At 35.2% G+C, this 13,149-nt stretch overlaps 1 protein-coding gene across 2 annotated transcripts in view; it reads left to right on the top strand.

Moving 5' to 3' along the window:
- The window catches only part of LOC115209880 (chromo domain-containing protein cec-1), a 40,507-nt gene extending 28,173 nt beyond the window's left edge, over positions 1-12,334 (top strand). For both annotated transcript variants that reach the window (XM_029778458.2, XM_029778459.2), the window contains exons 2-5: positions 5,625-5,783; positions 7,622-7,939; positions 9,133-9,479; positions 11,876-12,334. In XM_029778458.2, coding sequence (XP_029634318.1) covers positions 5,625-5,783; positions 7,622-7,939; positions 9,133-9,453 — 798 coding nt within the window. In that variant the 3' untranslated portion in view covers positions 9,454-9,479; positions 11,876-12,334. The remainder of the gene's footprint in view (positions 1-5,624; positions 5,784-7,621; positions 7,940-9,132; positions 9,480-11,875) is intronic.
- Positions 12,335-13,149: the final 815 nt, after the last annotated feature.

The following is a 13,149-nucleotide window of genomic DNA, read 5'->3' as shown; positions in this document are numbered from 1 at the left end:
TGGAGACAAGTTCTATATCTAATACTTTATTCAAATGTTAATTGAAAAATGTTTCCTGTAGTTGACTTCCTCTTCTTCACAAATATTTATTGTCCTGATAACAGTAAATCCTTTATCGTAAACTACAAACTATTTCAGTTATCAAAGTTTTTTTCCCATCTATCTTTTCATTTGTAAATAGGGTAGATACACAATGTTATTTATAAAGAAAGAAACTTGCCTAAATTTCTTTCTTGAATGTGCTTTTGTTCTCTCCTCTAAATTTCAATATAGTCTTAACCATCTTGTACTTTGTACCTGCTTGAAGATCGTATTGTCAAAATTATAAAATATTCTGTAAGTCATCTTATCTATAAATTTCAGCTTTGCTGATTACTCAATATTATCCCTATACTATTAACTTGCTAATCTCTTCTGAAATTCCTCCCACAGCTACGAATCTCATCAACAAACTTTGTACTTCTAAGATCTATTTTCTTCCAAAGGTGTGTGGACCCAGCTATCCTGGTTGCTTCATCATCTTTCTCTGTAGTTGTCTTGTTCAACTTCTCTCCTGCTACCTTAATAAACTCCTACCACTCATTAATCACTGTTCTGCTGTCATTAAGGGTACCAACCATGAACTTAACCTTCTCGACTCCATTTCCTTCTCTCCTGAACCTTCACAACTTCTTTTCATCATGGATGTAAAATCCTTTTACACTGTCATAGTCTACAACAACAGGCTCTGAGCCTTTAACCCTTTAGCATTTAACCTGGCCATATCTGGCCCAAATATTCTTGTTTCATGCTTAAACCAGCCAGATCTAGCTTCTCACACCTACCCTATAATATCATTCTAAAAAAATAATCACATCATCATTATCTTGAAGCTACAAGATAATGCATAATTAATTTAAAACAATGTGAATGAATAAGTATTACATTTGACAGAAAAATCTGAATCCTAAAGGGTTAAGAACTTTGATGTGCTGCCTTCATTTGAACCCAGTGCTACCACTCTTCTTCAGCTAATTAGACTCCTCTTTACCCTCAACTGTTTCCCCTTCACCACTGAGTTTTAAAAATAAGCGGAGATGACCATTAGTCCTAAAATGAGGACTAAAGATGCTAACTTTTTCATGAACCACATTAAGGGCCCAGATTTTTGTCCAGTTCAGCATAATTCCATGGTAATTTTATCAATGAGTGTATCGGTGCTATTGTACTCTCTTAAGAGGAATCCCTTGTTTTCATCTCTTTTATGAACATTTACCCATCTTGAAAAGTTAACCTCTACCATCTCCAATACTCCTATTACTTTTCTCTATTTCTGTCACCATCAGTCCTTACATTTTCAGTTCTGTTCACTATCAAAATACCAACTTGCACTTTTACCTCCACCTTTTCTATTCACACAAGAACTACCATTGTGTTCTTCCAAGTTTTTCAACTCCAGCTATCATTAATTTCTCAAAAATTAATGTCATCTGAAAAACAATTATGCTTTTCATTATGTAGATACCAGATGAGTGACTGACTAAAACTACAAAATTCTAGCTTTCCAAACAAAAAAAAATTCTTAATTGGTTTGAAAAATTAGATCTGCGTAAACATTTTCTTTAACATCAGAACCAATGTATCAACCCCAAAAGATTCACATTCTTTAGTACACACACTGGCAAATCAACTCCTTTGAGTTGAATTAAGAACCCAGGTCATGAGGCCAAACCTTTAAAGCCAATATTTGTTGTGAAACATGCCAAAAACCTATTTTCCTTTAGCTAGAATATTAATCTCTCACAGTTCAGTACATTACCCATTATCTAGCTAGCTAGTTAATTATAGAATTGTCTGAGCAGATATTTTGCCAAAACATGCTCAACAGATATGGACTTCAGGTCCATGAATGCCTTAGTCATTCCAACCTTCTGTGATAAATGATGTCTGAATTAAGTATTTTGGTTGTTGTGTAGTCCAGTAGCAGATTATGTAATATGTAGTTATAAAATGAGTATGTGATCTTTTTTTTTGGTGTTAACTATTAATTCTCTTTAGTTTCTCAATGCAGACAGTAGGAGAAAATTGCAGTGTTATTATTTAAGTACTAGATAATGCATAATCAATTTAAAACAATGTGAATGAATAAGTATTACATATGACTGAAAAATCTGAATACTAAAGGGTTAAACACTTCTTTCACATACTGCCTTCATTTAACTATTTAAATAACTATTTAAATAAGTTCTTTCCCTTAGACCAATATTTGAGATTTTGGTGACAGAAGTTGAATATTAAATGTCAAACTTGTGTTACTAACTTAGAAATGCTTTAAACTTCAATTCACTGGACGCTGTTGATAAATACAGGATGTGTTGGGAGAATAAGACACTGTAGGATTGAAAGGAAGCAGATTAAGAAAATCATGCCTGCTGAATTTGTTAATAGAAGGATTGCAAATAAGGACTGCAAAAAAGTCTAGAGAAACAAAAACTGTTGCAATGTTGACAGCTGGTTGTAAGAGATACTGCTTAATACTTGTAAACAGTTGATATGAATGTAGTAGAAAAATAGCAAATCTTAATTGGCTAAAAGTTATACTACCTCATTGATATTATTCATGTAGTGAGTATAGGGAATTATTATTGGTTCAATTTGTGAGCTTAGCCCTTTAGCATTTAAACTGGCCGTATCTGGCCTAAATAGTCTACCTGTTTTAAGTTCAAACTGGCCAGACCTATCTAGTCTCTCACACCTACTATACAGTGTCATTCTAAAAAGAAACACTCTCGTCATTAAAATCTTGAAGCTATGAGATAATGCAGGAGTTATTCAGAACTTTATGAATAAATATTACATTTGACAGAGTAATCTGAATGCAAAACGGTTAAGTAAGCAGATTAATATTTAAATTTGATGACATGCTTTTCTCATTTACTTGAAAGTTATCTTCTACCACTTGTGTGAAACGGGTATGTCAACAGATAAGTAGTAGATTATACAAGGAATGCTTAGTTTTAAGCATTTCCACAAAATATTATTGAATAAAGAATCTTGTTGGGTGTGAAGCTTGTATAAATTATTGAAGTTATTCACTGAGTCATACCAGAAAATATTGTACTATTACAAATAGATGTTGTTTGATGAAATTTTCTTATTTTATGTATGTAAGTGTAAAATGGATTGTTTCAAGTTGCAATTACAATAGTAACAACACTTAATAAATATTATTTAGAGTATAGGCATAGGAGTGGCTGTGTGGTAAGTAACTTGCTTACCAACCACATGGTTTTGGGTTCAGTCCCACTGTGTGGCACCTTGAGCAAGTGTTGTCTACTATAGCCTCGGGCCAACCAAAGCCTTGTGAGTGGATTTGATAGACGGAAACTGAAAGAAGCCTGTTGTACATACATACATATATGTGTGTGTGTGTTTGTCACCCCCAACATTGCTTGACAACCGATGCTGGTGTGTTTGTGTCCCCATAACTTAGCGGTTCGGCAAAAGAGACTGATAGAATTTGCTCGACTAAAGGTGGTGCTCCAGCATGGCCACAGTCAAGTGACTGAAACAAATAAAAGAGAAAGAGTAAAAGAGTATAGTAATAACAGAATATCGTACATATTCAATGTTTCACATGTAGTCTCTACACACAAGCATACACACTCAGTAATAGTATCATCAATACTATCACGTCCAGCCAGTGAACATTAGCAGTCACAGTGGTTATAGCAAAGAATCGCCCCTAATATTGAGATAGGCATACTCTAGATTTTGAAGATGGAGCCTTACCATCAATATATGCAACTGCAGAGATCAATGCTTCATGTACACACTGGGTTGCAGTGCAGCACATGCTGGTCTTAAGGCAAGCAATTTGAATGGATGTAATGCCAAACTCTTGCTTTCATACTCATCCTTATTTAGTGGTGCCAGTGTTATGTTGCATGGGGGAGTATTACTTCAGTAGAAGGTATCTATTTGGTTATGCCATATGGTATAGCCAGCTTTTTAAGCCAATGGGAGTTTCATCTTAGATGTCCAGTACCACTGCTATCCAACCTAAAGGCTTGTTAACAACTTCTGCATCAAACATCTTTGTTAAGCATGGTGGTCTTCTGTTCACAATGCTTTGAAATCACTAGGTGGAGCCATCTCAACTCATTCTGGGTGAATGCTGACGGGTATATAAACATATACAATGTGGTTGGCACTCCATCGGTTACGACGACGAGGGTTTCAGCTGATCCGATCAACGAAACAACCTACTCATGAAATGAGCGTGCAAGTGGCTGAGCACTCCACAGACATGGTGAAAGAGTACAGCAGAGTTCACCACCACCTGCTGCCGGAGCCTCGTAGAGCTTTAGGTGTTTTCACTCAATAAACATTCACAATGCCCGGTCTGGGAATCGAAACCGCGGTCATAAGACCATGAGTCCGCTGCCGTAACCACTGAGCCATTGCACCTCCACGAACATATATACAATATCTTGGTTAATAGGCATTTGTGTGTGTGAGTGTAGCTGCTCATTTAATTTGGGATGATAATGTAAGGCTGTGGAATTGCTCTTGGAAATGCAGACAAGCAAAAACAAAAATAATAAATAAAGTAAAAACTACTTAAGTCCTCACCAGTTAAAAAAAGTATTGGTCATCAACCAATATATTTTCTCTTTTACCAAATATCTGAATACAATTTCACCTAATTAACTATTGGGCCTGTACATCTTGACTGAAAAATTAACAGCTTATGGTTGAAATGGTTTTGTTGGTAAATCCTTTAAGTTTAGAACATCAGTGTTTTGTAGAGAAAGTCCATGTCAGAAGTTAACAATACAAGACTCTAGGCTAGCTTTAAGAAAATATAAACAATGATATATCATCTTTGTTGGAAAACTAGTGTCATGCATTTGGCTCTGGACTCCTCTGTAATGTGGAAATACAGGTAGTAAATAGTGGTCAATGATAGCTCCTTTTTACTTTTGATTTTGTTTGAAGATCATTAATTCCTATCTTGCTAGTGTTTCTGTTTAACCTCAGGTCGTCTCTGATCCAGCTGATCTATGATCACAATATTCCAGTCATGATCGTCCAATCTTTCCTCGTTTTTAAGATAGATTTTTTAAAGAAATATTTGACTGCTCTTTTTAGCAGTCCAGTAAGCATTAGAGGCTCTTTTGTTGACTTGTCTACTTCTCAATAGTCATTGCTGCTTCTCAAACCTAATGCTGGCAAAACATTGGTGGGTGAAGAGAAAGAATACATGCAGCCAGAGATTCAGCTCACATTCTTTCTGGCATTCTAGTTAATGAGTTACAATTAACTTTTTTACAATTAAAAAAGGAAAAAATCCTTTCTAGTAATCTTATCTTTAAAGCAGTGTTTCTCAACCATTTCATGGCTGTGAACCCTTTGATTCATATTTTACTTAGATGGACTTAGATAAACATATTTTTATAATTAATTATTTGGAATTGTATTAAAATATTTTGTGAATATAACAAATTATTTAGTATAACAAATTTATAAAAGATAAATTTTAACAAAATCTTAACTGGACCATGCTTGAGAACTACTGCTTTAAACATTTTAAAATAAATTGTGTTTGTAAAAAAAATTTGTTTTTATTTCTGTAATTGAAGATTGGAGCTGTGCTCAAAGACAGGAAGAAAAGAGGGCAAATAGAATACCTTATTCGATGGAAAAATTTTGGTGCAGAAGAAGACTCATGGGAACCAGCATCAAATCTTACAAGTGCAACACCACTTCTGGAAGAGTACAAGAGAAATAAATCTACTAGAGTAAGTGTTCATCATCATCATAACGTCCACTTTTCTATGCTTGCATGAATCAGACAGGGTTTGAGCCAGATTTTCTATAGCTTGATACCCTTCCTGTTGCCAACCTTTATCTGTTTCCAAGCAAAGTAATATTTCTCTTTGACTAAACTTGTTCCACGGCATTTTGGAAATGAATGACATTCATTTATAACAATCACGCAATGTTAAGACAAGGAAGCACAAATATGCACACATTCTCTCCCCCTATTTATATGTAATGTATGTATGTTGATGCAAACGGGGATAAAATAGAACTCAAAATATGAATATGTTAAGTTTTAACCCTCGGCAACCAGTTAAAGGTCACTGATGAGGACTAAAATCCGAAATCATCATGGATCTGGCTCTGTCTCGCTTGCTGTTGAGAGCTTGTCTCCCTTGTCAGTCATTAGATAAGTGCTTACCCATGGCTAAGATTTGTTTTGACTCTTGCTTCTAGCAACACTGATACTGATTAGCACCCTTAGTCACAACTATATTTGTGCCTTTTGGATGTTAATTGTGAAAAGACACCTTTATATATATGTATGTGTGTGTGTATATATATATATATATATATATATATATATATATATAAGAAGCAATTCCAGGTGATCAGTGTCACTCAGGCTTATCACAGATTTCTCATAAAACACATACCTGCTTGTAGAATTTCATGTTTTTCTGCTTTATTTCTAGCCCCAAGTGGCTTATTTTTTATATCAAGCATTGTCTTTCTCCATTTCTAAGTTAATGGTAAAAATAAAGCAACCCTGCAAAATACAACTGATCTTTATACACAAATGCACAGAATAACACCAATCAAATAAAATCAGCAGGGTACACAACAAACATCAGCGATCTGACTATCGCCTGTACTCTTGACAAGAGATACCAGTTAGTCTTTTACACCTACTAGGCTTGTTCGTATTACCTGCAGCTGCTGGATAAGTTTTAGTTCCTTTAAGAATGGAAACTTTTCATAGATTGGAATTTAAACCCTAATCTCTATAGAAATATGTTGTTTCAAGAAAACATTGAATTTGAATTACTTTTAAGTTTTACGATTATAGATAACAACTCAGGCTGTAACTTTTGAGTCAGGTACATGTGAATGATGTTGAAAGAGTGTCTGCTACGAATGATGTTTTTGACACAGGGCACCTCTAAAACGATCGCCAGATGCTGAACAAAAATAAATGAACTGTGGCCAGGCTCAATCAAAGGGGCCTGAGTTATTGGCTGCAATTACATACTTGAAGTCAGTGTTGAGAGAAATTAAATCAGCTTGCAAATACACATTCACTTCACTAAATTTATACTCAGGCTAAGCCTGAACAGCCCGAGTGGCGGAGTTGCCACTGATATTTGTATTTATCATAAAGAATAAGGAGAAAATGGAGAGGTAATTAATAAAGTGTTATTTATTAATTATAAAATATGACAACATCTTTGACAGCTGTTTTGATTCATTTTATTATAGTGAAATTATATCCAAGCCTATATGTTGTTTAATCCTTTTGGTACCAAATTTGATTATACAAACTGTCCATTTTTAAAAGGTTCATATTTGAATAAAAATCTACCCTCGTAAATTTAAATGAAAAATTTATATTTACTAGTTCCAAACATAGTTTAATGAGAAAGTTATTCTGCTACTGAACCCTGTAAATTTTTTATCTTTGAAACACATAGTTGTGTTTTTCATTTGAAATATCACAAAAGGATTAAATTCTGACTCATCCAAGTTCTTTTAAAGTGCTAAAATATTTGAATTTTAAGGTAAATTTAAAATGTTTAATTTTTCGTTTTGCTATCAGAGACGTCGCTCAAAATCACGTTCCCGTTCTCGATCTCGCACCCGAACAAAGCTTCCTGTAAAGAAAGACATAGGCACCCCAGAGAAACCGTCTCGAGAAAGCACACCAATAATAGCTCCACCTGAAGAAAAAACTGTAACTCCAGCTGAAGATTTGGAAACCGTACCACCAAGTGAAGATGTTACAAAAGAAATTACAGAAGACAGTACAACTCAACTGGAAGAGGTCGTTGACAGCCCATCAGTTGTCACAGAGCTTTCTAATGAAGGCGTTGAACAGACTCCTGTTACTTCCTTTACATCAACCAGGATAACTACAGTAAGTCATGGCAAATTTCTTTGTTCTGATGTGATAAACTCTTATTATAAGAGGCATATGATGAAGTAGTTTACTCATAATCATTAACCCTTTTGTTACCAACCCAGCTGAAGCCGGCTCTGACTCTGAGTACAAATGTCTTGTTTCCATAAGTTTTGAATTAAAATCTTACAGCAAACTTTAGTCACAATTTATGTTCCTAACATTAGATTAATGATAACTAAGTTATTTTACTAAATTCTTGGTTATCCCTCTCTCTCTCTCTCTTTCGGAGAGGCACTGAGCCTCATACGCACACATACACACACGGCAGTAACTTCTGCCTACCGAATTCAATCACAAAGCTCCGGTCAGCTCGGAGCTATAGTAGAAGACACCTGCTCAAACTGCCACGCAGTGGGACTGAACCCGAAACCATGTAGTTAGGAAGCAAGCTCCCTAACCACACAGCCATGCCCATTATATTTAAAGTAATTAAAAGAAACATAGAGCCTCTCAATATAAATACAGTAATGAAAGGTTTAAATCAAGGATGGAACACTTGCTTGATAAGAGTTGTTCTGGGACTAAACTAGGATATGCCACCTCTTTAGAATTGCTCAATATTATATATTTGATTATTGAGCAATTCTAAAGAGGTGGCATATCCTAGTTTAGTCCCAGAAAAACCCTTATCAAGCAAGTGTTCCATCCTATCTTCTTGTATATTAGAGATTACATTTGTCAGTATCTTTTATTTAAAATGGTAATACAATTTGAGGAAGATTTCTAGCAGATCAATTAAGTAGAGGCTCCCCTTTGGCTCCTGCTCATTCCAGTTTTAGACTGAGGCAATCTATAAACTAAAGTTTCATTACTTGTTTGTTTTAATTGTTTTGGATATGTTTTCAAACAGCCGTTTAACCCTTTCGTTACTGTATTTATTTTGAGATGCTCTGTGTTTCTTTCAATTAATTTTAAACATAACAAAGAATTTAGTAAAATAACTTAGTTATCATTCAGCTAGTGTTAGGAACATAAATTGTGACAAAGGTTTGGTGGAAGATTTTAATTTAAAACTTATGGAAACAAGACATTCGTACACAGAGCCAGAGCCGGTTTCAGCCGTGTTGGTAACGAAAGGGTTAAGGAAGTTGCATCATACAGAAAATAAATCATTTTTAAAATGTATTTTTTAAAATCTTTATTTTCAGGAAAAAACAGAAGTATACACACCGATATCAGAAAGTGTAACCACAGTATTAACTCGAAGGATCAAAATGAGAGCAGCAGCAAAGGCTGCTGAAATAGAGGAAGAAGAGAAAACCAATGTAAATGATGAGGAACAGGAAGAGAAAGCTGTTGATTCAGTTGATTCTGTGGAACCTGTTGAGAAAAAGGAAGAAAGCATTGCTTCTGAGACAGTGACATGTATTGGAAATCACCCTGAAAAGACCTGGCCCATTGTTGTTTGCATAGTTGGCTTAATAATTGTTGCAATTAGTTTCTTACTTGGGAAATTCCTCGTAAAATAACCTGCCGAAAATTCATACTTCTCATTGTAAGTTGATGTTTATTTTATTTCATATTTATTTTAATTTTGAAACAGAAAAAGAAAAAAAAAATGTATTTTGTTTGTATTAATTATTAGTGCTGTAACCATTCTTACTCTTTTGTATTCAGCTGTAATGTTGTTTTATAGTGCATTAGTTTATTGAAATTTTGCTTTCATATCATTTCTGATTTAATGATTAGAAAAGACTTTGAAAAATTCTTTGATGCTTAACCCTCCTTCCCCATCCCCAGATTCCACATTAATCCTTCTCAGAATGTTGTCCCTCAGGAATTCCCTCCTTCCTTGTATCTTTCCTGCAGGTGTTATTGTACAAAGATTCAAGAGGAACATTAACATTGTTATCTCTAGTTTTAAGAGGCTTACAAAAGCCATAGACACTGATCCTTCCAGTGTAGCAAGTAGAAGAAAAAAAAACAGCTACTTTTAGTGTATGTGTAATGTTAAAAATATTGCTAGAATAATAACTACAAGATGAAAAAGTGACAAAACAAAAATCCATATGCATATTGTAATTTTGAACATAACTAGACCAATATTATTTGACTGTTATGATACCTTTTCATCTTGTGCAAAGAATTTTTTAATCCTAGAATCATGAAGCTGAATTTGTCACCTTTTAATGAAGTGTGGACATCTCCAAGAATCATAGTGTTTAGTTGGGGATTACAGAGTAGAGATGAATTTTTTTTTTCACCAATATAAAACGCTTGTCTGTATCATTTTCCTGATGTGCTATTTCATTCAGCTAAATAAACATAAATGTATAAAATTACCTTGTTATTAAGTATGCTAGTGGGCAGCAGACATATGAGCTAATCAAATTTTTCACCTGTCATTATAATAATTATAATAAAGCAGCATTTCCTAACTTGGACTTTGTAGATTTCTAAGGATTCTCAAATGTAGTACAGGGGTCTATGATCTGTGTTCAAAATTTGAAAAGGCTGCTGTGTAAAATGTTTAATTCCTTAGCATATGATTATTGGCACGTAAAAAGCACCCACTACACTCACGGAGTGGTTGGCGTTAGGAAGGGCATCCAGCTGTAGAAACATTGCCAGATAAGACTGGAGCCTGGTGCAGCCTTCTGGCTTCCCAGATCCCCGGTCGAACCGTCCAACCCATGCTAGCATGGAGAACGGACGTTAAACGATGATGATGATGATATCTTTTGACAGATGAAACTGGGAGAATGTGTATATTGTCAGTAAATGAAATCAGCTTTAGTAAGATCTTTCAAGATACTGGGGTCTGTGAGAAAATTTCATTTTAATCTCACCCTTTAACATTTAAAATAGCTACATCTAGCCCAAAAATTCTACCTGTTTTATGTTAAAACTAGCCAGATCCAGCCTCTCGCACCTATCTTATGCCATTCAAAAAATAAAGTCACATCATCTAAATCTTGATGTTACTAAGGCAATGTTTGATTAGCCCTTTAGCATTTAAACTTGCCATATCTGACAGAAAATGTGGAGGCGCGTGGCTCAGGGGTTAGGGTGTCAGCATCATGATCGTAAGATTGTGATTTCGATTCCTGAACTGGGCAACGCGTTGTGTTCTTGAGCAAACCACTTCATTTCACGTTGCTCCAGTTCACTCAGCTGGCAAAAATTAGTAATGATGTGATGGACTGGCGTCCCATCCAGCTAGGGAACATATACATCATTGAAACCGGGAAACTGGGCCCATGAGCCTGGCTAGACTTTAAAAGGGTGCAGTGGGGGCCCAATGGCCCAGTGGTTAGGGCAGCAGACTCGTGGTCGGAGGATTGTGGTTTCGATTCCCAGGCCGGGCGTTGTGTGTGTTTATTGAGCGAAAACACCTAAAGTTCCACGTGGCTCCGGCAGGGGTGGGGTGACCCCTGTTGTAATCTTTCACCCCAACTTTCTCTCACTCTTTCTTCCTGTTTCTTGAGTAACGCTGTGATGGACTGGCATCCCATCCAGCTGGGGGGAACACATACACTATGGAAACCGGGCCCATGAGCCTGGCTAGGCTTGAAATGGGCACATAAATAATAATAAATATCTGACAGAAATAGTCTACCTATTCTATATCCAAACCTACTAGATCTGGCCTCTTACACTTACCTTAAAATGTCATTCTAAAAATAAACAATCACATCATCAAAACCTTAAAACTACGAGATAATGCATGATTAATTCAAAACAAATTGCGGGGCACAATAAGCATATCATTTCACAGTAACCTGAATTCTAAAGGGTTAATTGAAAAGGTGAATAAATAAGCATCACATTTGATAGAGTATAGTGAATGCTAAAAGATTAAGGGGTTTTTGGGAACTACTGATATAAATTATATTTATAACATTTTTTTTTTCTAAAGCATTTTAAAGTTTTGGTTTGCTTTTATTTCAGATGGCAGACGATTCTTGTACTTCCACACTCATCATCATCTTCCATCGTTTAGTGTGATTGGATTGAAGTGATAGTTTTGTTATTTTCGTGGCACTGATGTTTTATGTTCTAGTTATCTCGGTTTTGAAGATAAAAGACATACTGAACTAGCAGTCATAATATATTCTGTGAATTTGTGTTAGAAATTAACATCTTTTTTTTTTTTTTGTCCTTACAAATAGTCTTTTACCTCATCCATTAACAAATCGCAATGTTTTAACAAAAACAAAGATTTTATCATAACATGGTCATTTAAAACTATTTTTGACTGTCGTAATCTTTACAATAATGAATGTGAATATTTTTAATTTTTCATTTTTAAATCTCATTTTTGTGCGAACTTTTCAAGATTCTTGTGTTGTGATGTTCTTGATTTACATTAGCCATACTGATTTCAAATAAAAATCTTCATAAGTTTTATTAATTGTTGTGTATTAATGACGTATCTGTTTATATATTTATATTACCTCTTCAATTTTAATTCTCTGTGTAATTTAAGGATTATATCAATTTATTATTAAACTTCCTTTATTTCTATTGTGTATTTTTTTAAACACTTCCTACATTAATATAGCAATCATAGCACTTGGAAAATTTTATGTCCACTTTACCATGCTTGCATTGATCAGATGGAGTTGGAGTTCATTGAGACTTTTTCTATGGCTGGATGCCTTTTCTGTTGCCAACCCTTACTTGTTTCTAAGCGAGATGCTACAGGGTGGAGCAGAGAGGACAGACTTCATCATCATCATCACCATTGTTTAACGTCCATTTTCCTTGCTAGCATGGGTTGGATGGTTCAACCGGGTTCTGGGAAGCCAGGAGGCTGCACCAGGCTCCAGTCTGATCTGGCAGTGTTTCTACAGCTGGATGCCCTTCCTAACGCCAACCACTCCGTGAGTGTAGTAAGTGTAGGCGTTTTTGAAAAATTCACAAAATCATTAATTTTGGGTGCAAACAAATTTTATTGACATCAATGTGTTCATATTAGATTAGCATTTATCAAAATCAAGTGTGGAAGACAACATCCATCATGTGGTGACCGTTTTCAATGATGCATTTCTGAAGATGTTCTTGGAAGTTAGCCTTCACTCTCTCCAGTATTGCTCTGTCAATTTGGGTGACTTCCATGTGAATAGCTTCTTTCAAATCGTTCAATGTACAGTGCTTATGCATATACACACATGCCTTGAGGTTTCCTCACAAGAAATAATCACACCTGGACAAATCAGGGA

Source organism: Octopus sinensis, linkage group LG3 (assembly GCF_006345805.1).
Source record: "Octopus sinensis linkage group LG3, ASM634580v1, whole genome shotgun sequence".
In the NCBI taxonomy this organism is placed as follows: Eukaryota; Metazoa; Mollusca; class Cephalopoda; order Octopoda; family Octopodidae; genus Octopus; species Octopus sinensis.
Note: the sequence above shows the minus strand (reverse complement) of the source record. Positions and strands in the feature narration are given on the sequence as shown.